The sequence below is a fragment of the Mustelus asterias genome, chromosome 1 (genome assembly GCF_964213995.1).
Source record: "Mustelus asterias chromosome 1, sMusAst1.hap1.1, whole genome shotgun sequence".
NCBI lineage: Eukaryota > Metazoa > Chordata > Chondrichthyes > Carcharhiniformes > Triakidae > Mustelus > Mustelus asterias.
Window position 1 is genome coordinate 114,007,930 of NC_135801.1, and position 27,070 is coordinate 114,034,999.

At 41.6% G+C, this 27,070-nt stretch overlaps 1 protein-coding gene, 1 non-coding gene and 1 pseudogene across 8 annotated transcripts in view; all 3 read right to left on the reverse strand.

The window, feature by feature from the left end:
• Positions 1-6,581: 6,581 nt before the first annotated feature.
• The window catches only part of usp46 (ubiquitin specific peptidase 46), a 67,474-nt gene continuing 46,985 nt past the window's right edge, over positions 6,582-27,070 (reverse strand). For 3 of the 7 annotated variants that reach the window (XM_078217203.1, XM_078217199.1, XM_078217205.1), the window contains 2 exons: positions 22,897-22,975; positions 12,018-12,483 (listed from right to left, as the gene is read on the reverse strand). In XM_078217203.1, the coding sequence (XP_078073329.1) occupies positions 12,430-12,483; positions 22,897-22,975 (133 nt within the window). In that variant the 3' untranslated portion in view covers positions 12,018-12,429. Of the gene's footprint in view, positions 7,320-12,014; positions 12,484-22,896; positions 22,976-27,070 lie in introns of those variants that run through there. The other 4 variants (XM_078217200.1, XM_078217202.1, XM_078217198.1 and 1 more) reach the window with 3 other exon arrangements.
• Positions 14,815-15,013, reverse strand: LOC144501544 (U2 spliceosomal RNA). The gene has a single exon (XR_013499134.1). It is a non-coding gene; the product is annotated as a U2 spliceosomal RNA (small nuclear RNA).
• LOC144501589 (U2 spliceosomal RNA) lies at positions 15,865-16,023 on the reverse strand (annotated as a pseudogene).

Genomic DNA, 27,070 nt, shown 5'->3' on the forward strand with positions numbered 1-27,070 from the left:
TTTGCTATTCATATTGATAAAATGGAATCATAAATTGATTGACACATTATTGCCATGTGTGGCCAAAATTTAATCTTTCCCCACCCCCATTGTTTATTCACAATGTCGCCTGACATTTTCAGCTAAACCTGAGCAAGACTTTTGGCAAGAGCCATCAATTTATAATTGTTTTACAAAATGTTAGTAGTGCAAATGATTTGCTGGCAGGGAAGTCGCAACATTGTTTAAGATTCAGCATTTCCTTAGTGCTCCGTGTACTTTGTCAGACAATAGCTAAATATTTATACAGCATACATTGCCCAATATTAGATTATCCACGAGAGATATAGGCCGGAATTCTCTGACCTCGCCCACGGCTGGGATTCTCCTGTCCCGCTGCAGTGAGGCTGAGCTCCATACAACATCGGGGAATTCTGGCTGGAGTCTTCTTCATCTTTGAAATTGTTCAATTGACAAACACAAATCAATACTCAGTTGTTCAACAACAGATGCTCTTCTATTACCAACGGCACCACATGTAGCCACCTTTTTTGGAAATTTCAGTCTAACCCACTGCAAGGCCTCATCCCGATCACACCTTCAACTCCAATTAGACACAGTATCAGGACAGGCTGTAAGTGTAAATGATAAGAGAGATGTGCACCCAGTAAGGGAAGGCGGGGGGGGGGGGGGGGGGGCGGGGGGGGGGGGAGGAATTATACGAGAAGGACTACACAAGGATGATGACCATCTAATACATATTATATACACAGATACATTTGTATGTGGAGGGTGGAAGTAACAGAAAACTGAAGAAGAGGCATGAGCATGAGTAAATACCAGAACAGCGTCTGACTAGTGCACTTGCCAGTTTGAACTATGTAATCAATACAATTAGTAAAAAGTGTGCAAGCCACTCCACTTGGCTAAGTGTGAAGAAAAATATCATTGCTAACTATTTAGCTAACAATGTAACCACTGTACAAGTAAAACAAGTTCAAATGTACTCCTTTTTTCCACCGGTAAGGAACTTCTACAACCCCAATGTGCTAATCATGAGTCTGCCTCAAATTTTGTTCCACAAAAACAATTGCCTGTCTGACAAATGTCTATCCTTTTACTAATGCACATCACAATGTGTACATCAAAATTATAACTCCTTTCAATGGAACGTCTTATGTTGTCACAGGTATAATTTCAGCAGTTGTTTCCTGAGAACGTGAAACTTTCAAGAGACTAAAACATTATGTGCACTGAATTTTCACACAAATCTTCTGATCTTGCTGCAAGCTTGGTAGAATCCCCACTGAAATAGCTGGAAGTGGCCACTTCTTCAGGGCTTTCTCTGACCTGCTGAAAAAATTGCAGCAGATCAGAAGAACTCCACGGCAAATCAGAAGAATCGGTGTTATAACTGGCTTTTCTTGAATCTCAAGGCATGGCAAATCAACCAAGGCAAAGTTCACCAATAGTGTGAAGAACGAAGAAAGAAAGGGGTTGGGATTTTGCAATCTGTCCCAAAGTGAATGGATTTTTTGCTGCTCTCCAAATTTTCCGGTCCCATCTGCAGCAATTCCTACCATAGGTAGGACCAGAAAATCCTGGCCACAGTCTTAAATCTAAGAACTCACATATCTGAAATGATTTACATATATTGAGTAAGCTTGTGATGTACAATAAAAAAAAATCAAAGAACATTAGCTACTGGACAAATGATTACTCGGACTTTTACCAACGTGAAAACAATTGTGCTCAATAATGAATCAGATTAAAAATAGTTGAAAATTTGTAACACACCAGATGTAGTGCTCACTAAACTAAAACAGCAGCTTTCCTACGTATCTACAACATTCCACAGTTAGCAAAAAGATGAAGTGACGCTTATTTTTATGGTATTGGTCGAGGGAAAATGTTGGTCATGATAGTGAGAGCTCCTGCTTTTCAGGTGCCATGGGATTTTAACCTGGATAATGTTCTGCACTCTTTCCTTCTCCTTTATGTGCTTTATGGATGGTATGTTTTACTTGTGTACCATGCAAGAAGCAATACTTTTCACTTGATCCCAGTACATGTGACAATAATAAATCAAACATGCTCGTGTTCTAAATCTCTGTCCTTTTGGATGAGATGTCAACGGTAATCATGTCAATTAAAGAGCGATCGAGACACGAGTACCAAATAGCAACTAACAAGATAACTGAAAAGTCACACCTCAAAGGGTTGTCATTGTGATCTTGACACTTATGAGTGAGCCATTTCCATTATTGGCTTTAAATTGGAAGCTTTGAAATAATACAAAAGTCCCTGCCACAGAGGATAACATGGCCTCTCAGGGGCTGCAACCTCAAATGGGCTCATATATGCTACATCATATCTGGCATGGCATCAGAAAGAGTACATTTCAATGTACAGGAACTGGAATGGTTAAATGATACTCAGAATAGGAAGGCCCGAGAACTATGCCTGCATTGTGAGTGAAACATGCAGTGAGAAAGTGAAAAGATATTAAGAATGCTGTGCTTAACACTACTTCCTGATATAAAAAAGGAAAGCAACTTACTGTACTAGGAGATCAGCTGAACATCGAAAGGTGGTGCTCAACACTTATGGCATGAGTAACAGAGTGTCAATGATAATTTCTAATAGATCATGGCAAGTCAACCAAGGCAAAGTTCATCAATAGTGTGAAGAATGAAGACAGAGTGGGATTTTCCAATCTGTCCCAGAGTGGATGGACTTTTTGCTGCTCTGCAAAAATCACACCCAAACATCAGACAGCTATAAAAATCAGCAGGAGGTTAAAACGGTGGGAGAAAAAGGACTTGACAAGAAAAAAAACCTGCATGGAATGTCAAAGGCAACTGTAAATATAGTTTTATTAATATATAAAAAGAATAAGCGTGGTAAAGAGAAGTAAGAGCCTATCAATAAGATAGATGTATGGAAGACTATAATAGACAATACAGAAATGGCAACTTTGTTAAAATTAGTACTTCATATCTGTTACACACTGGCAAAGAGGTCAAAATATAAACTGTACACGAGAAACTGAAAATAAATCAAGGGGAGAAACTCAGTGGATTTAATCTAAGATTTTATTTATAATGGTAATGGAGAAAATAATTGGATTTGTAACTGATGGTCTCTATCTCAGGATATTGAAATGAGAAATTTCAGGTGCAGGTTTAACATCTAAGAGCAAGTTACTAGAATCAGAGACAGAGAGAGGGCTGAACATTACAGGGTTGGGGACAGGCAGACTCCACATTTGCTCGCTCTACAATCATAAATCGCTATGGGTGGCCTAAGCAAGAGGCGAGCGGGACTGCCGCGCCTCACTGGAAGTCCCGCCCTCAGGCTGCTGGCCAACTGACTGGCCGGCAGCTCCTTCAGTCCCAGTAGCGCCAAGAGCATGTTACTGAGCAGTGCCGAGACTGCAACCAGGAACAAGGAGGAGCAATGGATCTCCGAAAATAGGCAAGTCCAGAGTTCTTGGGTAGGAAGCATTTAAGGCTGCAGGTAGGAAGGAAGGGAGGGATGTTTTACTGCATGGGCAGTGTATTATCAGTGTGAACTAACTTTATAACAAGCCAAATTGACCCTTGTTTATCTATTTAAATATGGTGCGCAGCCTCCCAATTTCACCTCCCTCCCCCACACACCCCATTCTACATGCCTCCTTCCTCTTGTTGGTTCACCAGAGCCTAAAGTGTTAAATTATGAAGACATAATTTCTTTTCCATTACATTGAGTTTCAAAAGGTTGAGGGATTATCAAAATCAGGAAGAGGGATTTGACTAGGTCGATAGGTAAAAGTGTTACTTCTGGGGAGGGAATCCAGAGCAAGGAAATTAGAGCTAGCTCATTCATTCAGAAGTGAAATCGAGAAGCACTTGGTAGCACAATGTCAGGGAGTCTCCAATCTTTCCCTCTCCCAACCTCACCACCACTAAAAAGACCATGGATTCTGGGTCAAAATTTTCAAGAAGGAAGCAATAACTCTTTTGTTGGATAAGGATATCAAGGGAATTAAAACAAAGAAATTTGAAACATTAATAGATTGAAGGGACTACATTTCCTGTTCTCAGCAGCAGCATTATTTCACAAAGTCAATTGTATAGACATTTTCCTTGGACGTTGCTAAAGAAAGATAATTATGACTGGTCATAACTAAAATTGCTGGATAAAATTGGAAAGCAATTTTTTGCCTTGCTCAACGTCACTATGACAGTTTGGCTCACTCCATGTGAATCCCAAAAAGTGACTTTCCTGAATCTTTGGGAGCAGGAAAAAGGAGAGGCATCTGAAAGGAGAGGCATCTGAAATGAGGGCCACCACACGTAGCCTGTTATTGACTGGTCTGTCTAAATATGATACGCCTAAGCAGAAGCTAATGACAGCTAAAGCCAGAGAAAGCATTATGTTAGGCAGCAGTCACCGGGCTCAAGTGGGACCAAGACAGTTATGCCAGCCAGGTTATCTTTGTCAAAATCTTAATAGATGAAAAAGGTTGAACTTGAAATAATCACCAAATTCACAACAGAACCTCTGCTAAACGTCAAAACTCTTTCATGACCAAGACTCAGCTGTGAGGATGTAGAAATTCTAATCAAAAGAAACTGACTAGGACACAGAGTATAAATAGTGGAAATGTTCTTGTCATTTTACTTCCTAAAAGGTCTGCACCATTTGATTCAAGTCTAATAACCAAGGATAGATCCAACCAGCTTTGGTTAATTCATACAGCAAACAGTCCAGGACTCTTGGCCGTTGTTAGCGAGTGACTTGTAATATCTATTTACGCCAGTGCTGGAAGAGACATGAGATGGAATTTTCTAGCCTTGCTCGCCCCAAAACTGGAAAATCCCGCTCGAGGTCAATGGACCTTTCCATGATCCGCCCCTTGCCCGCTCCGAATTCCGTAGCAGGCGGGACGCTAAAATTCACCCCATTGCCGTGGCAATTTTTAAAAATCCTGTAATGCAGTCATCAAAAAACATTTTACACTTAAGGAAACAGTTTCAAGAAACCCATTAGGTAGGTTAGAGGGGTAACAAGTCTTCAGTATGTCACATCTTCCTACATGTATTAGCAAGTTGATATAGCAACTGCAGTCCCTGTATATGGAGGATCAACAGAGGTCATTTTAATCGCCATGGATTTTTTCCTCTCAGCAAATCAAGACAGTTGTTTGAAGCTGGTGTTATAGAAATAGTACAATATTACTAGGCAACATAAGCAAGTGGAACAGGTATCAGTCAGAAGTAAAAATCTAATGTATAAAATAGGAACTTGCATGGAAAGGACAACTTGATCACAGAAAAATTTCAGCCAATTCATAACAAGATTCCCTTTAAACTTAACTGAAATCAGCATTTGCTAGTCCTTCCATAAAGATTTGCCAATCTTTCCATAAAGACAATAACTGCACAATTTAAAACATGCAACCAAGATGAATTAACAAAATGATGCTCACAAACACAGATTGCATAAAGAAGCTGTGGAGAGATTGTTAATGACCACTGTCTCTAGGTGCCTTTCCTCTGTTGCACGGCACTCCTCTCATTCGTATGCAAAAGCTGAACCAGTTGGAGGTTTCCTTTCCACTAAGTTTCCTTGAATTTTGTTTTAAAAAAATGCTAGTCTTTACTTTGGAAGTTCATTATCAAGTGTATATAAACTAATTTATAACACAATCAAGGACCACAACAATGTTTGGGGGGGGGGGGGGGGGGGGGAGATATAACACAGTTTGCTTTCAAGATGCAAGATTTCTTGGGAACAAGACAAAATACTGTTATATCAGATCAATCTCATGTCGGCTACAGGTTACAACCAGGAATGTTAGCTTAGAAACAATGTAACTAAGAGAACAGTAAATATTTTGTAACAGTTAAAAAATTCCAAAGATAGGGGAGTCTCAAATTGGTAAGTGTTAATTATTAGATCCTAAATTGATTAGCACAATATAAACTAAATCAATTAATCTGATCTGAACCATGATTAATATATACTTTAAAACTGACCTAGTGTATCTAACACCCATCAATGTTTACAATTGAACGTGTACAGAATTTGGCTTCAGTTTTGTGACTAAGCATTTCTGTTAAACAGTTTTGTTCCTTTTAAAAGTTATATATGCCATCCAATATGTTTACTCACCTTGCCAAAAATAAAATACAGTAATTCTCAAATCTGTCAGCAATGCCATTCTATACCATCTATATACATTTATTGTATTCCCATAAATATATGATTAAAACAAAACACTAGATAACATCCCAAAAAGCCATATTGATTATTGGCAATGATCAACATGATCCTTTAGCACTATTCAGCTATAATGGGAAGACACCTACAGAATATAAACCTAAACAATAAATACAGCCAAATAGGATTCTGCAGCATTTAAAAGTGACTGCTCATGAGATTCAAATTTAGCTTGAAAACCATTTCACTGCACATTAATGCATGTCAACCATTTGATCCCACTCTCTTGATCTTTTAGTAGATAGGACCTTAATACACATGCAAAAGACAGAAAATGTAATTACTTAACTGCTTCAAAAACTAAATAAATCAAACCAATCAAGTTTCATGTTCTGTGACATATTCCTACTGTATAACAGTCTGCCTTTTTAAAGGACTTTAACATGAAAAATCAAGTCACAATGTGAAGTATGCAATTATATTTGCATTTACATTTTCACTGGGAGTAAAACACATCAACCAAAATACCATCAATTCTGCTCCGCAATCCAATGAATTATCAGTAGTTTTAGATCAGGCAAACTTTCACTTCAACATAGTTTTAGAGGAGGTTGGGGAAGAGAGAAGACTGCCTCTTCATCAAGGTCTGATATTAGTGAAATAAACACATATGGGTTCAGTAAAGGAAAATGCACCTCAGTGAACAAAATCTGGAACACTACCATATCTACTGGCTTACTGTCATATATTAGGAAAAGACATATTCAGTCTTGCATGCGTACTTGCATTACTTTTGTTAGTATTTTGACTGGATATTCCCTTGCCCAAGCTACTCCGACCTACAGAACTCTATCATAGGATCACACATTTGCCAGGAGCCTACAAATGCCTGGAGTATGATCATAGTTCCGGTTCTGATGCCTTATAAAAAGGGCCCTGAAAGTACAATATATGTTGGCAACGGCCTGAGCACTTTTGCATGAGTTAACTATTCATCTACCTGATTATTCAGGCCAGTACTTTACAATTTACTCTCTTGATTGATAAAATAAAATATATCCAGACTCTGAGTTTTTTGAAATGTCCGAAGTCAGACCGTAGAATTCTTCAATAGCTTGAGCATCAATTTTCTGCAAAAGAAATATAATTTTTTAGTAATTTGAGAATTATACATATAACCAGATAAAAATTCAAATATATACCTTCAAATAATACATTGCATTAACCGTGACAATTTCTGCAAGTGGATATTTACAGTCATTCCCTCTAAAATGCCAATTACCAATCTGAATTGCAGAACACAGCCTCAGATTACTTTTAAAATGTAAATAACTTTCGATCACATCAAACAAATATTTGGCCTGCCAATCAAACACGTAACCGCACTCAGATTTGGATACCTATAAAATCTACAATTAGCCAAAACATTATCCATTCCATCCTGGAGCTTGTTACAAATCATGTTAACTTCTCAAACTTTGCAGTTTCTATCCTGCAACCAGTTGACCTTCCATCCAATTTCAGCATTGCAAAATGTTCCCACAATTCTTATGCAAAAAGAGTCCTTCCACAATATGGTCTCCACGCTCTCCCAGCACTAGATCACACACCCTTTAATGTTTTAAATCAATTTTCTACACATTCCTGATCAATCTAGTGAAGTACAGTGACTGCAGGATGGAGGGGATGGGGGTACCAGGGGAGAATTTTGCGGCAGGAACCTGTTTCATTCTTTGCAAGTCCTGGTGAGAAGAGGTGGATGCAAGTTACCCCCAATCCCTTCCATCCTAATTTCATTGAAAGTGGCAGGACTGCAGGATTATGTCTTCTCCTGCCACTGTCACCTTTTCTGTAGCCAAGGGAATTTACTCCTGTATGTTGCAAATATGGAGATTAGAACTCATACCAGTTTATTGCCCTTAAGAAAGCAACTTCAAAAATCTGCCATCATTTTTTTTGGCTTTAAATCTTCAGCTATAGTGGGCCAACCTCCTGAAGGAATAGGAAGGTAATGCTTCAATACTCAAGGCACTCATCCACTTGCACTCCTTCCTGCTTCAACACAAGGCAGATGCACAAGGATCACCTACAAGGATTATGTAGGTGCCTGCACACTTTATGCAAATTATCTAATTGCTAGCAGCAGAATAGGCTTATCAGTATTAATGCAGGGTTTATAAAGCAAAATTGGTGAACTAGCGTAACTTATTTAGCAGAAAATTGTAACATTTAAATATTAATTGCAGCTCGGGGAAGGGGGGGGGGGTGGAAAGAGAGAGTCAGGATTGGTAATTAAATATCCCTTGATATAAAAACTAGAAGAAATACTAGAAGACTTCTGACGTCTAGAAATATAGAAGACAGACAAAACACACACTTTTATGTTGGTTTTTTGCACGGCTGACCAGAAGTCTTCTCTGCTGTCATTCGCCAGACGTGTTGGAAGGATTTTCAGGTTGACAGTCAACCTGTTTGGCCACATTCTGAATGCACATGTGGCCATCAAGTTCTTAATGAACTCAAACCTGCAGGCTCAGGTTCAGATGCAGGGACACTACCTATTGCACCACAAGGCCTCCTTAGAAGAGAGATGAAAGATTAAAAAAAGAGGCTAGTAGTAATATTAATGCAGTGATATTGATTATAGCCAAAGTTGCAGCACTAGAGTATAAGGATCTAACTGAGTAGTGATGCAAACAAAATGTCTTTGAATTCAACTATATAATAACAAGGGATCAGTCACTGGCTGGGATTGTTGTTGGTGCAGGCTCCTTGGGCTGAATGGCCTCCTTCTGCACTGTATGATTCTATACACTGGAAGTATATGAGAGATACTAAATAGTGTAAATGAAACTAAAGATCTAATCTGTGGACAGATTAGAAAGGCATGTATAAACAACTGAGTTACAAATGAGGATTTTATTTATTCAAAAGCAGATAGGTGTAGAAAATACTTGTAATGGAAAAGGAATTTTTGAGATGCATTCAAGATCGTCTTCTTATTCAATGAGTTGATACTCCAAAAGGAAAGTATAACTTGACCCTAATGAAGTGGAGTACAGAGGTGACCGAAGAATAGGGAAATATTTGAGGAAAAGGTAACCATAATAAAATCAGGTTTACGATAAAAACAGAACATTGAAGAGAATGGTACTTGGTTGGAAAAAGTAAAACATGGCAAAATAAAAGGAACCTTACTCAGACTAAATGGAAAGGACAAGCTGGCAAATAAAATCATAACTTTATAATGTTGAATTTGTACAAGACCTGAGGCTGCGGTAAAGCATGTCACATGCAGTTTGAACACAGGGTTACATAGAATATTTTAGAGCAATGGAAAAGCAGCAGCATATATTCACCAGGACATGACCAGGGATTAGAGGGTTATAGAAACATGGAAATAGAAGGAGTAGGCCAAGGAATCACACAACATTTTTACCTCAACTACTTTGTGGTGGTGAATTCCACAGATTCATCACTCTCTGGGTGAAGAAATTTCTCCTCATCACAGTTCTAAAAGATTTACTCCTTATCCTCAAACTATGAAACCTTGTTCTGAATTCCCCACCATCAGGAACAATCTTTCAGAAACTACCCTGTCAAATCCTGTTAGAATTTTATACGTTTCTATGAGATCCCCTCTCACTCTTCTAAACCCCAATGAATATAATCCTAACCAACTTAGTCTCTCCTCATATGAAAAACCTACCATCCCAGGAATCAGCCTGGAAAACATATGCTGCACGCACTCTATAGCAAGGACATCCTTCCAGTTAAAGGACACCAAAACTGCACACAATATTCCAGGTGTGGCCTCACCAACACCCTATACAACTGCAGTAATACATCCCTCTACTCAAATCCTCTCACTATGAAGTTATAGTTAAGAACAAAGTTTTAACAAAGGGTTTTGTTCCAGTAGAACAGAAAAGGCCTCTAGTATGTTAACCCTCATTATATAGCAGGGCACTTGGGAAAAAATTAGTGATCAGAGTCAACATGGTTTTGTGAAAGGGAAATTATATTTAACCAATTCACTGGAATTCTTTGAAGAAGTGACATGTACTGTGGATAAAAGGGAACTGGTGGATGCACTGCATTTAGATTTCCAGAAGGCATTTGATAAGCTTCCAGAAGGCATTGACAAGATGCTATATAAAAGGTTATTGCGAAAAATGAAAGCTCATGGAATAGGGGTAACATATTGACAGACAGAAGTTTGGCTAGTTAACAAAGGGACAGAGGATAGGCATAAAGGTGTATTTTTCTAGTTGACAAGATGGAATGAGTGGTGTGCCACATGGATCAGCACTGGGCCTCAATTTTACAATTGATTTAAATTACTTGGATGAAGGGACCAAAGATATGGTTGCAAAATTTGCTGATTACACTAATAGGTAGGAAAGTAAATTGTGGAGAAGATGTGAATAAGTGGGCAAGGATCTGGCAAATGGATTATAATGTGGGAAAAAGGGAAATTGTCCATTTTGGCAGAAAAATAAAAACATCTTATCCAAAGATAAGTGGAAAAGTGAATCGTGTGGAGGACGGAGAAGATCTGCAGAGAGATTTGGACAGGCTGAGTGAGTGGGCGAGGATATGGCAAATGGAGTATAACGTTGAGAAATGCGAGGTTATACACTTTGGAGGAAATAATAACAAATGGGATTACTATCTCAATGGAAACAAATTAAAACATGCTACCGTGCAAAGGGACCTGGGGGTCCTTGTGCATGAGACGCAAAAGCCCAGTCTGCAGGTACAACAGGTGATCAAGAAGGCAAATGGGATGTTGGCCTATATTGCGAGGGGGATAGAATATAAAAGCAGGGATGTCTTGATGCACCTGTACAGGGCATTGGTGAGGCCGCAGCTGGAATAGTGTGTGCAGTATTGGTCCCCTTATATGAGGAAGGATATATTGGCATTGGAGGGAGTGCAGAGAAGGTTCACCAGGTTGATACCGGAGATGAGGGGTTTGGATTATGAGGAGAGGCTGAGGAGATTGGGTTTGTACTCGTTGGAGTTTAGAAGGATGAGGGGGGATCTTATGGAGACTTATAAGATAATGCGGGGGCTGGATAGGGTGGAGGCGGAGAGATTCTTTCCACTTAGTAAGGAAGTTAAAACTAGAGGACACAGCCTCAAAATAAAGGGGGGTCGGTTTAAGACAGAGTTGAGGAGGAACTTCTTCTCCCAGACGGTGGTGAATCTCTGGAATTCTCTGCCCACTGAGGTGGTGGAGGCTACCTCGCTGAATATGTTTAAAGCGCGGATGGATGGATTCCTGATCGGTAAGGGAATTAAGGGTTATGGGGATCAGGCGGGTAAGTGGTACTGATCCACGTCAGATCAGCCATGATCTTATTGAATGGCGGGGCAGGCTCGAGGGGCTAGATGGCCTACTCCTGCTCCTATTTCTTATGTTCTTATGTTCTTAAATGGGGAGAGATTGTACAGCTCTGAGATGCAGAGGGATCTAGGTGTCCTGGTGCATGAATCACAAAAGGTTAGTTTGCAGGTACAGCAAATAATTAGGAAAGCTAATAGAATCTTATCATTTATTGTGTGGGAAATTGAATGCAAAAGTAGGGAAGTTATACTTCAGTTATATAGGGCATTGGTGAAACCACATCTGGAGACTAGTGTATAATATTGGTCTCCTTATTTAAGGAAGGCTGTAAATGCATTGGAAGCTGTTCAGTGAAGATTTACCAGACTAATTTCTTATGAGGAAAGGTTGGATAGGCTAGGCTTGTATCTACTGGAGCTTAGAAGAGTAAGAGGTGACTTGATTGAAACAGATAAGATCCTGATGGGGTCTTGACAAGGATTTGATTTGATTTATTGTCACATGTATTAGCATACAGTGAAAAGTATTAGCATACAGTGAAAAGTATTGTTCCTTGCGCGCTATACAGACAAAGCAGACCGTTCATAGAGAAGGAAAGGAGAGAGTGCAGAATGTGTTACAGTCATAGCTAGGGTGTAGAGAAAGATCAACTTAGTGCAAGGTAGGTCCATTCAAAAGTCTGACGACAGCAGGGAAGAAGCGGTTCTTGAGTCGGTTGGTATGTGACCTCAGACTTTTGTATCTTTTTCCCGACGGAAGAAGGTGGAAGAGAGAATGTCCGGGGTGCATGGGATCCTTAATTATGCTGGCTGCTTTGCCAAGACAGCAGGAAGTGTAGACAGAGTCAATGGATGGGAGGCTGGTTTGCGTGATGGATTGGGCTACATTCATGACCTTTTGTAGTTTCTTGCAGTCTTGGGCAGAGCAGGAATCATACCAAGCTGTGATACAGACAGAAAGAATGCTTTTTATGGTGCATCTGTAAAAGTTGGAGAGAGTCAAAGCTGACATGCCAAATTTCCTTAGTCTTCAGAGAAAGTAGAGGCGTTGGTGGGCTTTCTTAACTATAGTGTCGGCATGGGGGGGGGGGGAACCAGGACAGGTTGTTGGTGATCTGGACACCTAAAAATGTGAAGCTCTCGACCCTTTCCACTTCGTCCTTGTTGATATAGACAGGGACATGTTCTCCTCTACGCTTCCTGAAGTCGAAGACAATCTCCTTCATTTTGTTGACATTGTGGGGGAGAGATTATTGTCACCGCATCAGTTCACCAGATTCTCTATCTCATTCCTGTACTCTGTCTCATCATTGTTTGAGATCCAACCCCCTACGGTGGTGTCGTCAGCAAACTTGAAAATCGAGTTGGAGGGGAATTTGGCCACACAGTTATAGATGTATAAGGAGTATAGTAGGGGATGTGAAGGTGGATGTAAAGAGGATGTTTCCTCTTGTGAGAGAATCTAGAACTAGGGGGTCACTGTTTAAACACAAGAGGTCATCCATTTAAGACAGAAATTAAGTGAACTTTCCTCTGATGGTGGTACATTTTTGGACCACTTCCTCAAAAGGCACTAGAAGCAAAATCTTGGAATATTTTTAAGGCAGAGGTAAACAGATTCTTGATGAACAAAAGGATGAAAGGTTTTAGGGGGTAGGTGGGAATGTGGGGTTGAGGTTACAGTTAGATCAGTCATAATCTTATTGAATTGCAGAGCAGGCTCAAGAGGTTGAGTGGCCTATTCCTGCTCCTAATTCATATGTTTGTATGCAAGATGGCAGATTGATTCAGTTATCAGCAAGATAGTAACAGATGGCCTTAAATTTGCAATAATCACAAAGAATTTGAGGACTGAATAGCAGCGAGAGATTAGTCTAAGTGACACATGAAGGAAAATCAGCAACATAGATTTGATGAACTATTAGAGTGTTGCAGCACAGAAATAGACTAATGGTTCAAAGTGGAGATTATTGAACAACATAACCCTCAAACTTTCTGGAGTTCTCCAGACATTGTTACCTCCTGGGGTGCAGTTCCATGGTACCAATTATTTTCTGGGTACCTTGTCCAATATGTATATCTTTTCTTATGCAAAATTAAAGAGTGCGATTCAGTGAGTTATATGTAGAATAAGATGAGTAATCCTCATCAATTTTCAAGTTTACCCAGGCATTTGTTCTTAAGGAAACAAAGTTATTTATATTAGCACAAGTTTAAGTTTCTATCCACTTTCATACTGAGCATAATTAAATAGGGCTTTTTGTAACTAACACCAAGACTCCCTGACAAGTGATGCAAGCCGGATGCACAACCAGATTCAAATTTACAACTACCTCAGAATAAAGAGAACTTTCCCGTATTTAGAAAGTACAAAGTTGGTGGAGAAGGACAAGAAGGTGATTACTGCTCACTTCAACTTTCAAGAAATATTTGCAAGGCACCTCACAGACTGACATGAAAATGCTGTTTAACTGAAAGGGTTAGTAAGTAGTGGAGCTGTACAGATAAACCCAGTCCCACTTAGAATTAGGTAATCTTGGTCACGTTCTCATGCAATATGTAGCCACATGTACTCCAATAGGGGTCTCTTAATAACCTTAATAAGGTTTCTGGGTGTCCTCACCTAGAAATCATTTGTCATACACTTTAAAAAATGTTTTATTCCATCCAAAAAATCAAATTCAAATTGAATCCAATTCATGGTCTCCATGAGAGTGACAAACAAGATCCAAGCTGACAAGAGGCATTGCACCCCATCTTGAACTTGATCTGACACTCATCTTGGCCAAAAGGCCGAGATGGCTTGGAAAAATTGCATCAAGCAATGCCTCAGTTTAACCTCATTGGCTACCCTGATCCTTTACTCTACCCTAGCCTGAGAGATCAACCTAATCATTGACTCTCCCCTCACACACAGAGAAAATGCTGAAAAATCTCAGCAGGTCTGACAGAATCTGTGGGGAGAATAGAGCCAACGTTTCAAGTCTAGATGAGCCTTCGTCAGAGCTGGGAAGGTTTAGACTCAAATTGTTGGTGCTCTTCTCTCCCCACAGATGCTGTCTGACCTGCTGAATTTCCAGCATTTTCTGTTTTTGTTTCAGATTTCAGCATCCACAGTATTTTGCTTTTATATTGACTCTCCCCTGCCAGGTTATACAGTTTTTTTTTGTTTATATCCAAGTCAATCCAATCAAAGTCCAATTCAAAGTCTCAACAAGTGAGACATTCCAGGTCCAAGCTGACAAGACAGGCTCACCACTTCCTGTCTTGGGCTTGATCTACATGATCCAAGCTGATTGGAGTAGGCACTGCACCTTCTCTAAGGCTTGATCTCATTTGCATTTTAGCCAAAAGGCTGAGATGCCGCTTTTAAAAATTGCTTCAAATAAAGCTTAATCGTAACCTAATGACGTCAACCAAGTGCAGCCTGTCCATACTACACTTGATCTTAGCCAAAAGGCCGAGAACAGATTTTTTTTTATACTTTTCCAATTCAATCAAATCAAGTCCAATTCAGAGTCTCAACAAGTTGAGACATTTCCGATCCAAGCTGACAAGACAGGGTATGCGACCCTTTACCCTGTCTTGGGCCTGATCTACATGAGCCAAGCTGATTTGAGTAGGCAGACATCTCCGCCCCCAAGGCTTGATCTCATTTGCATCTTAGCCAAAAGGCCGAGATGCTGCTTTTAAAAATTGCTTCATATGAAAATGAAGCTTAAACGCAACCCAATGGCCACTACCAAGTCCCACATCAGCAGACCACACTTGATCTTAGCCAAAAGGCCAAGAACAGTTTTTTTTTGTATTTTTATTCCAATTCAATCAAGTCCAATTCAGAGTCTCAACCAGTTGAGACATTTCCGATCCAAGCTGACAAGACAGGGCCTCCACTCCTGTCTTGGGCCTGATCTACATGAGCCAAGCTGATTGGGGGAGGGGGAAGTTTCCTCCTCCAAGACTTGATCTCATTTGCATCTTAGCCAAAATTTTCACAATATTATGACAAACCATCAGTTGCCCAGTTGCCCGAGATGCCGCTTTTAAAAATTGCTTCATATGAACATGAAGCTTAAATGCAACCTAATGGCCTCAACCAAGCACAGCATCCTATCCATACTACACTTGATCTTAGCCAAAAGGCCGAGAATAGTTTTTTAAAATACTTTTCCAATTCAATCAAATCAAATCCAATTCAGAGTCTCAACAAGTTGAGACATTTCAGATCCAGGCTGACAAGACAGGACGGGAGACCAAAACCACCCTGTCCTGGGCCTGATCTACATGAGTCAAGCTGATTGGAGAAGGGGGAGGATCCTCCTCCAAGACTTGAGCTCATTTGCATCTTAGCCAAAAGGCCGAGATGCAGCTTTTAAAAATTGCTTCATATGAAACATATGAAGCCTCAGCGTAACCTAATGACCTCAACCAAGTGCAGATCCGATACTACACTTGATCCTAGCCAAAAGGCCGAGAACAGTTAGGTGCATTGTAAATGACCTATTAGCAAAGGGCTCTGATCATACTCAGAAACCCTGGTTCAAGTGCATGTGGTTGCACATTTAGGTTTGGCTGAATGCTCAGTTTTGTCCCCCCCTCTGCCTGTGATCAAATAGCCTTCATAATGAATATGATGACTCTTAGGTGAGATAGTGCAAGGTACCTGAGGAAAATGCACTTCAGCAAGATAATCAACACCCTCAAAGCAAGAGGTGGGAAGGAGACAAGAGAGGACGGAGAAAAGTAAATTGCTGCATTCATATAGCACTCATATGTAGGGTGCCACCCGAGTGTTCAACATTAATGAATTTATTTTCAAGTAAAATTGATGACTTTATCTAGACAAATGTGGCGGTCAATTTGTGCACTGCAAGTCCGACAAATGACCAGTTAATCAGTTTTTGTGATGTTGGTTGACGGATACGTTTTGGCCAGAATGCCTGGAGAATAGCCCTACTCTTTTTCAAACAGGAGCCATGGGATCTTTTACATCTCACCCGAGTGATGACAACTCCGACAATGCAGCACTCCCTCAGTACTGCACTGCAGTGTTAGCCTAGATTATATGCTGTAGTGGGTCCTGAATCCACAACCTTCTGACCCAGAAGGTGAACGAGCTACCAGTGAGCCAAGCTGACACTTGAAAGCTCTGAGGAAGAAGATAGTTAATAGATGGGTAGCAGTGCTAAGAGCTCACACTTCCCCATGAATAGTCCTAGCTCCCATCACACTCAAGTGAATAAATATTGGTTCAAGATATTATAAATAGAATGTTGAAGTTTTTAGATATCAAATTTGATAGAAACCAACATATTCTGAGGAGAGAGATGCATTTGAGAGAAATTTGGACGCTTAGCAACTGGTAAGATGAGAAATGCAATTAAAATTTCAAAAAATGTACCATACTGAATGGCTGTAAAACTAAACATCATGCAAGCATCATGTTTGTGGTGAGAGCTCAGAGATCCTATAATACACAGGGACAATTATTAACCAGTTCAAGTGTTAAACAAGATGCTGAGCTCTCATTCTCCACTGTGCTGTAGGATTCCTGATCAGACATCCAGAATTGGATGTGTTTCTCATTCTTCCAACTAAACATTGAGAAAACCAAAGCCACTGTTTTAAATCTCGTCACAAATTCAGTCTTCGTTACCAATTCCAGACTAACTCCAGCCACTAACTTAGGTTGAACCCAGCCATTCACGACTTTATCATATTCAATCCAAGATGAGTTTCCAACCCATATTCTCTCCAAAGACCACTTACTATACTTCCATCTGAATTTCATCTGAGTTCATCCACCATTCCTGCCCTTGCTGATCTACATGGGTTCCCAGCTCCTAAATGTCTCCCATTTAAAGTCACTCTAGGGTTTAAATACTTCAACGGCCTTGCCTTCCTTATCTCAGAAAGCTCCTGCAGCCCTTGACACCCTCTCCAATTGCAGAATTACATCTAATGTTGGACACGGTTTTGAGTTTTGCAAGCATGGGTTGGTTGGGTAAGGTCAGTACTTTGCCCAAGTAACCATGCTTGCTCTCTCTTGGACAATCCCTCGGAGTTGAGGATGACTTGATGTCACACTAAAAAGATGACCAAGGAGTCCAATGTGCAATCTACAGTCTCTGTCACAGGTGGAGCAGATGGTGGTTGGAGAAGTGGGTGGGGTGCCCAGGTTGCCATGTGCTCCTTTCACTGTTGACGCTTGGCTTCAGCTTACTCTTAGCTATGCTTGCAAAAATCAAAACAATGTTCAACATTAGAATGATTCCACATTCGAACAATATTTTCTGAACAACCCTGAGCATGCTAGAATTACATTGACAACCAATTTAAGATTATCAGCTCACATTGTGGCTCACTTACATTTGCTAGAAACTGCATACGTTAATACACTAGGCCCTGCCCTTTGCCAACAGAAGGATCACGTACAAACATTGTGCCTTTTTCAACTAAACAAAACAGGTGACAGCCTTCTTTGATTGATTCTCCAGAGCAATACCTTGACCAGAGTCAAATTGCCTACTTTGATTTTAAACTGTCAGTTATTAGTCAACTGGGTGAATTCTCCATGGCAATGCCTCAACCAGAGTCCATTTGCCAACCAATCAGCACTCTCTTCCCATGATTTGTTTTTGTTCGCTTTACAATTTGGTATTCTTGTAAATTGTCCTGAGAAGTGCATGATGAAAAACTTCAAAAAGTCTCTTCTTTCAGCAATACTTATTTTCTAATTTACATAAGTGCAAGCTGTTCTTGTTATTACTGTTATTGCATGGGGAGGTAGTGGTGCAGTAGTATTATTGCAGGACTGGTAATCCAGGGACCTATGCAAACACTCTGGTGGCCTAGTTCGAATCCCACCATGGCAGGTGGTGGAATTTGAATTCAGTAACGAAAACAAAAGTCTAATGAAACCATTGTCAATTGTCACAAAACCCAACCAGTTCGCTAATGTCCTTTAGGAAGGAAATGTGCTGTCTACCTGGTTTGGCCTCTGGCAATGTGATTGACTCTTAAATGTCTCCTGAGGGGCAATTAGGCCAATGACACCCACATTTCATGTGCCAGAAAGTACCCCAGTGGCAGTCTCCCATAAAAGAAAGGAATGGGCAACAGATGGGAGAAGGGAAGGGAGTGAGCAGTCTGTGGAGGGATCCCCTGTGGTTGTCCCCCTCCAAAATAGGTATATTGTTTTGGATTCTGTGGAGGGGGATGACCCTCCAGGGGTAAGCCACGAGGACCAGATCGCCTCCACGGAGACAGGCTCAGGGGTCCGGAAGGGAAAGAAGGGGTTTAGGAGAGCGATAGTTGTGGGGGACGCAATGGTTAGAGGCACGGACAGGCGCTTCTGTGGGACTGAATGAGAATCCAGGATGGTAGTCTGCCTCCCTGGTGCCGGGGTACTGCATGTCTCCGAGAGGGTAGGAAGCATATTTAAAAAGGAAGGTAGTCAAACTGATGTGATTGTACACATTGGTGGAAATGATGTAGGTAGGAAGAGCAGGGGGGTCATACGAGAGAAATTCAGGGAGTTGGGTGCTAGGCTAAAAAGTAAGGCCTCCAGGGTAGCAATCTCTGGACTGCTCCCGGTGTCTAGTGCAAGTGAGGCTCGGAACAGGGAGATTCTACAGTTGAACGCGTGGCTAAAGGACTGGTGCAAGAGGGAGGGTTTTAAATTCATAGATAACTGGGAAATCTTCAAGTCAGGATGGCAACTGTACAGAAAGGATGGGTTGCAACTTAACTGGAAGGGAGCAAATATCCTGGCTGGGAGTTTTGCTAGAGTGTTTCGGCAGGATTTAAACTAGTGTGGCAGGGGGGTGGGGAACAAAACAGGAGGTCAGTAAATACTGAGGCTGGGGTTGAGCTGGGGGCCAGGGCAAAGCTAGCTAAGAAGAGGAGCACTCTGGAGGAGGAGGACCTGACTGGGCCTGGAGGTCTGGAGTGCATCTGCTTCAATGCGAGGAGTGTAACGGGTAAAACAGACGAACTTAGGGCCTTAATGCTTATGCGGAATTTGGATGTGGTTGCGGTGACGGAAACTTGGTTAAAAGAACAGGACTGGCAGCTGAATATTCCGGGGTATAAGTGTTTTAGGCGAGACAGAGGAGGAGCTAAAAAAGGTGGGGGAGTAGCGATATTAGTTAAGGAGCATATTACCGCGGTGCAGAGGGTAGACAACTTAGCGGGGTCATGAAAATGAGTCGCTGTGGGTGGAACTCAGAAACAGGAAGGGTGCAGTCACTATGCTGGGGGTGTACTACAGACCACCCAACAGCCCACGGGAAGTGGAGGAAAGGATATGTCAGGAGATTCTGGATAGGTGCAGAAAACATAGGGTTGTTGTAGTGGGGGACTTTAATTTCCCTGGCACAGACTGGAAAGTGCTGAGGGCTGGGGGTCTGGACGGGGACGAATTTGTAAAATGTGTACTGGAAGGTTCTTTGGAACAGCATGTAGATAGCCCGACTAGAGAGGGGGCTATACTGGACCTAGTTCTGGGAAATGAGCCCGGTCAGGTCGTCAAAGTTTCGGTAGGGGAACATGTGGCAAATAGTGACCACAACTCTGTTAACTTTAGGATAGTAATGGACAAGGATGAGTGCTGTCCTACGGGCAGGGTGCTAAATTGGGGGAAGGCTGACTATAGCCGGATTAGGCAGGAATTGGTGGATGTTGATTGGGAGAGGATGTTCGAGGGTAAGTCCGCGTCTGGCATGTGGGAGTCTTTTAAGGAACTATTGATAAGGCTGCAGGATAGGCATGTGCCTGTAAAAAGGAAAGATAGGAAAGGTAGGATTCGAGAGCCGTGGATAACCAGGGAAATTGAGGATCTGATTAAAATGAAAAGGGAGGCGTACGTTAAGTCCAGGCAACTGAAAACAGATGGAGCTCTGGAGGAATACAGAGAGAGTAGGAAAGATCTCAAACGGGGAGTTAGAAGGGCAAAAAGAGGTCACGAGATGTTCTTGGCAGGCAGGATTAAGGAGAGTCCTAAGGCATTCTATTCATACGTTAGGAACAAAAGAGTTGTCAGGGAGAAAATCGGACCTCTCAGGGACAAAGGAGGGGAATTATGCTTAGAACCCAAGGGAATAGGGGAGATCCTAAATGAATACTTTGCATCGGTATTCACGAAGGAGAGGGGCGTGTTAACCGGGAGTGTCTCGGAGGGAGGTGTTGACCCGTTAGAGAAAATCTCCATTACAAGAGAGGAAGTGTTAGGTTTTTTAGGGAACATTAAAACTGACAAAGCCCCAGGGCCTGATGGCATCTATCCTCGACTGCTCAGGGAGACGAGAGGTGAAATTGCTGGGCCTCTGACGGAAATCTTTGTTGCTTCTTTGGACACGGGTGAGGTCCCTGAGGATTGGAGGATAGCGAATGTGGTCCCGTTGTTTAAGAAGGGTAGCAGGGATAACCCAGGAAATTATAGGCCGGTGAGCTTGACGTCCGTGGTGGGGAAGTTGTTGGAGAGGATTCTTAGAGACAGGATGTATGTGCATTTAGAACGAAACAATCTCATTAGTGACAGACAGCATGGTTTTGTAAGAGGGAGGTCGTGCCTTACAAATTTGGTGGAGTTTTTTGAGGAAGTGACAAAAACGGTTGATGAAGGAAGGGCCGTGGATGTCGTCAATATGGATTTCAGTAAGGCATTTGACAAAGTCCCACATGGCAGGTTGGTTAAGAAGGTTAAGGCTCATGGGATACAAGGAGAAGTGGCTAGATGGGTGGAGAACTGGCTTGGCCATAGGAGACAGAGGGTAGTGGTCGAAGGGTCTTTTTCCGGCTGCAGGTCTGTGACCAGTGGTGTTCCGCAGGGCTCTGTACTGGGACCTCTGCTATTTGTGATATATATAAATGATTTGGAAGAAGGTGTAACTGGTGTAATCAGCAAGTTTGCGGATGACACGAAGATGGCTGGAATTGCGGATAGCGAAGAGCATTGTCGGGCAATACAGCAGGATATAGATAAGCTGGAAAATTGGGCGGAGAGGTGGCAGATGGAGATTAATCCGTATAAATGCGAAGTGATGCATTTTGGAAGAAATAATGTAGGGAGGAGTTATACAATAAATGGCAGAGTCATCAGGAGTATAGAAACACAGAGGGACCGAGGTGTGCAAGTCCACAAATCCTTGAAGGTGGCAACACAGGTGGGGAAGGTGGTGAAGAAGGCATATGGTATGCTTGCCTTTATAGGACGGGGTATAGAGTATAAAAGCTGGAGTCTGATGATGCAGCTGTATAGAACGCTGGTTAGGCCACATTTGGAGTACTGCGTCCAGTTCTGGTCGCCGCACTACCAGAAGGACGTGGAGGCATTGGAGAGAGTGCAGAGAAGGTTTACCAGGATGTTGCCTGGTATGGAGGGTCTTAGCTATGAGGAGAGATTGGGTGGACTGGGGTTGTTCTCCTTGGAAAGACGGAGAATGAGGGGAGATCTAATAGAGGTATACAAGATTATGAAGGATATAGATAGGGTGAACAGTGGGAAGCTTTTTCCCAGGTCGGAGGTGACGATCACGAGGGGTCACGGGCTCAAGCTGAGAGGGGCGAGGTATAACTCAGACATCAGAGGGATGTTTTTTACACAGAGGGTGGTGGGGGCCTGGAATGCGCTGCCAAGTAGGGTGGTGGAGGCAGGCACGCTGACATCGTTTAAGACTTACCTGGATAGTCACATGAGCAGCCTGGGAATGGAGGGATACAAACGATTGGTCTAGTTGGACCAAGGAGCGGCACAGGCTTGGAGGGCCAAAGGGCCTGTTTCCTGTGCTGTACTGTTCTTTGTTCTTTGTTTCGTAAATGATTTCTTAAAAAAGTTCATGTGCAGAATTAATTTGTCAATTAATTCTGTATCCCCAGAAAGTGAGCTAGATTTTGCGAATAGGCCAGTAACAAAACAGCTCAGAACTAACGTCAGCTGTGAAAGGAATCAAGATAGCAGGTATGCAAACTCAGCTTTCTCACCCCGTCCTGATCCACAAGTCTTCTTGTAGCGATTTTGGGAGCAAAATCGCCACAGCACTGGGGATGGCTGACTGTCCAACTATGATTACTACAGTCCTTGGGGTAAATTTTCCCATGTATCACAGGGTGTGAATCAAAAAACAAAACGAGCAGGGAGACTGCATGCTCTTAATTAGGTCCCCTGGCAGACTTACCTCCTATGTAAAAGGGAGGGGGAAGAAAACAAATCAGGATGGATCCATTTTGGGTGTGCAATCCTCACCACCTGATTTTCCACTCTGCACTGGCATGCGATAGACAGATGAAAATCTACCCCATTTCTGTTTGTTTAAACGTATTTTATTTTAAAGCATAAATATGTACAAGACTAACCTCAACAATATCGTCATCAAACAAAAGCCAGAAGCCGTGGCTTTTCACAATGGTTATGTAGTGTCCACGATTGGGGCCACTGAAAAGAGGGGGAAAAAAGAAAAGATTACGCCATCACACAAGCATACCCAAATATTGACTATAATAATTAAGCAACATTTAGACAAGTGCAGCTAGAAATTCTTGCTTCATTATCTAAAATCATAGAAAAACTGCCCAGTTACTCGATTTGATTATGGAATTTCTCTTGTTCTAATTTTGCTAGAAAAAAGTAGACCAAGTCAGGAACTACAGACAATTGAGTCAATGTCAATATCTACAAGGGTGAACCATTAGTATACAATCAACGTACCAATTTATCTTAATGCAGGGAGATTCTCTTGTGAATCAACAGCATTTTGTATTTCTCATACATCCCCATGAGAACATGAGGGATGTGATCATTCTACTTTGTAATTATTCAATAATTTTCCTTTCACCCCAATTAATTTCCACCTAGTTTTCTAAATCCCAGTTAAACCTATTTTATTAAGTTTATATTGCTTATGCAAATTTTTGTTCTTCAAATGAAGCAGAAAATTTTTTCAGGAGTTTAGCAAGCAAATCCGCCTCCCCTCCCCCCGGCCATACACAGGTAGTTTATAGAAAGTTGCCCAAATTGATGAAATAACAAAAGATAACAATTTCACTTGATTGGGATTCATTGATAATGAGCAAAAAGGAAAAACGTTCTGATCAATACGTAAATCCTAACATTAATTAATAATGGACTGGCTACATGCCCAGAAACAAGAGCAAGATTTAAAAATAAATAAAGCCCCCCGCCTTATAGATGTAGTCAGAATGGGCTGCAGAACCTTTTCTTATTGAGTAGCTGTCATGTCAAACCATTATAAATATATGCCATCCTTTAGGAGACATATATGGAGTCAGCAAGAAGACGACTTTCATCAGATTATACACAGCACAGATGCAATACAGTGGAAGCACAATTAACAAAATGAACAGATAGTGTGATTTGTCAGCTCTCTATGATTTAAAAGCTAGTGATGCCAAATAAAAAATAGAAAGATGACCATTAAAATCAAATGGAAAAACTGTCTAAATTCCTGGCAGGCCGCAAAGTAGACAGAATTGCAGCTTGGTGACATCCCGCCACTCTTTGATAATACATAAGGCAAGCAGGTGCTAAAATTGGAAGCATGCCCACCCTTTTAAAATAAAACTAACAAGCTATTGAGCTTGATAAGAAGCTAATTGACTGCAATTCTTCACTGCCCACCCTATTTTTCACTAGTCGCACAGGAAACATGTTGGAAGTGATTTACGGCAGGTATGAGGAGGCAGCATAAGGGTAGATGAAAAAGCCTGCAAAGGAGACCATAGGCACATATAGCAGCAGAAACAGCTGCTGAAAGTGGCAGTGTTTAGCAGTTAGTAAACTTTAACTTGTTCAGTTTTTATAGACGGGCATAACAGAGTGAGTGACGGATTGGGTCTTTAGATTGGTGGCCTGTACAGAATTCCAGTTCATGGCTTAATCCTTTTCCTGCTGGACATCAATTGGGTGTGGTGTCCCCCTTCACAATGCCAACTGCCAGTATTCTTGCTGGTTGGCTGCTAAATGGCCAACATGCTTGATTCAATGTGGTGAAACAGCAAGGGCAGGAGCAAGTAGACCGGATACTTCCCATTCAGTTTACCTTATCCCACCAAAAACCATTAAAGCCAATCTTTGCAATTAGAATCCCCCCCATCTTTGGAGTCACTCTGGTAAATCATCTCCATACTCACTCAAGAGTCCTCACATCCTTCCTAAAGCATTGTTTCCCACTGGTGTCTGATCCAAAACAGCTCTCCATGCAGGAAAAGCAGCTCCTACTCACTCTAAATCACCCAGGAATACTACCTTATCTACTACATGCCACCTTTAATTAGTCATGAATCAGAAGGCAAGTGGTTCACGTTTGTTGTCAACTTAATCACAAAAGTACAACTTAATCTGGCGACTATTTGCTTTAATAAGTATGCACAACAATCTAATGCATTGAAATAGGTTCCTGCCACTTGTCCTCAGGAAACGCGCTCCATCTTTAATCTGTCTCCAACATGTTTCCCAACTTTCATTCTACCATCAGGAAACAAAAATTATGCCTCCCATATAATTAATGCCGTCATGTTTCTTGCTCCCAGTCATTTCACTAGATTCCATCCAATACCTTTATTTATGAAGTCTGAGATTTCATACGCTTTGCCAATGACTCCTGCGGTATATCTTGCCACCTTAAAAGATTGTGCACAAGAACCTCCGGTCTGTATACATTTTTTAAACATTAATTAAGAACATGCCTTCTGTCAAAATTCCGTCACACTTCTCTATATTAAATCCACCTACAACCTACCTAATCATGTCCTCCTGTCACAGTCGATTGTTAAAAGATCATAAGAAATAGGAGGAGGCCACTCAGCCCATCATCGGGGATGGGGTACCTGTGGAGCCTCCTGTCAGATGCTTAATATATTAGTGATTGGTGGCAGGACCACAGAGCTTTGATCTGATCCAGTAACTGTGGGATCACTTAGTTCTGTTTTTCACATGCTGCTTCCACGGTTTTGTATGCAAGCAGTTCTATTTGTAGCTTCACCAGGTTTACACCTCATTTTGAGGTAAGCCTGGTGATGCTCTTGCACTCCTCCTTGAACCAGGATTGGTCTTTTGGCTGAAAGCAATGGTAAAGTGAAGGGGATTCTAGGCTATGAGTTTACAGATTGTGTCAAATACAATTCTGCTGTTGTTGATGGCCCACAGTGCCTCATGGATGTCCAGTTTTGATCTGCTGGATCTGTTTTGAATCTATCCTATTCAATATTGTGGTGGTGCCACACAACACGATAGAGAGTTCATTCTGTGCAAACATGGGACTTTTTCTTTGCAACTCACTCCTATCTATGCTGTCATGGCAGATGCATCTGTGGCCGGTAGACTGATCCCTCTTGTTACAGATGATATAGGACCTTATGGATGCCAAATGTGGAGCTGCCAAATCTGTCCCATTTAACATGGTAGCGCCAGATGACACAAGTGAGGGTGTCCTCTTTATAAAGATGGGGCTCCATCTCGCGGCTGATTGAGCAGTGGTCACCCCTATTAATACTGCCATGGACAGTTACATCTGTAACAAATAGATCCACAAGGGTGAAGTCAAATAGGTTTTTCCCTCACCACCTGCTGCAAGTTCACTTTGGCAGCTATTATCTTCAGAAATTGGCCAGCTTGGACAGTCATGATGTTACCTAGCTACTCTTGGTGATGGACAGGAAAGCATTCCACCTGCAACAAAGAAATGGCTGACCAGGAAGTGATCAGGCTCCAAGGTTTTTTGACTCTGCACTGGTGGTCTTGATGGGGGAAGTGGAAGAAAGGAAAAATGGTCTGTATGTTCTGGGATGCCAGGAAGCTCTGCAGACACTGGTGAGAAGACTGTAGAAGTAGATAGCCGCTAAGTTCAATGCCACGAGAGCAGCCCTCAAGGCCCGGGTGCAGTGGCAAAAGAAACTTAGTGATCTCATGCAAGTGGTCAAGGTCAATGAATGAATCTTCAAATGCCATATGCTACACTGTACCACCTCTCCATCACTCACCTACCAACAATCCCTATCAATCAAAGCTCAAAATTATTAATATGCTTTGGCATACTCACAAAGCACTGCTGCAAGCCTCACACACACATCGCACAGCTTTAAGAGTCAGATATTAAACCGTGACAGTCACATCATCCATATTGCAAGGCACTCACAGATATTGCCCTCTCCTTTACAGAAAAAGGACAGATGAATAGGGGGTACCGTGCCTACATGCCTTAAACTCCATGGAGAAGATAGTGCTGGTCATTATCAAAGCTGTGGCCAGCAGTGGGGCTGTATCTATTGAGGATGATGTTATTATAGCCAAGACTCCTTCTCAAATCCCACACCATCTTCTGACTTACAAACTTGATGACAATACTAAGCATCTTACTTTACACCCTGTCCTCACCATAACCTTACTCCCTTGTGCCTTCTTCAAAAGAACAAAGAAAAGTACAGCACAGAAACAGGCCCTTCGGCCCTCCAAGCCTGTGGCGATCATGGTGCTCTAACTAAAAAAAACTTCTGCCCTTACTTGGTCGATATC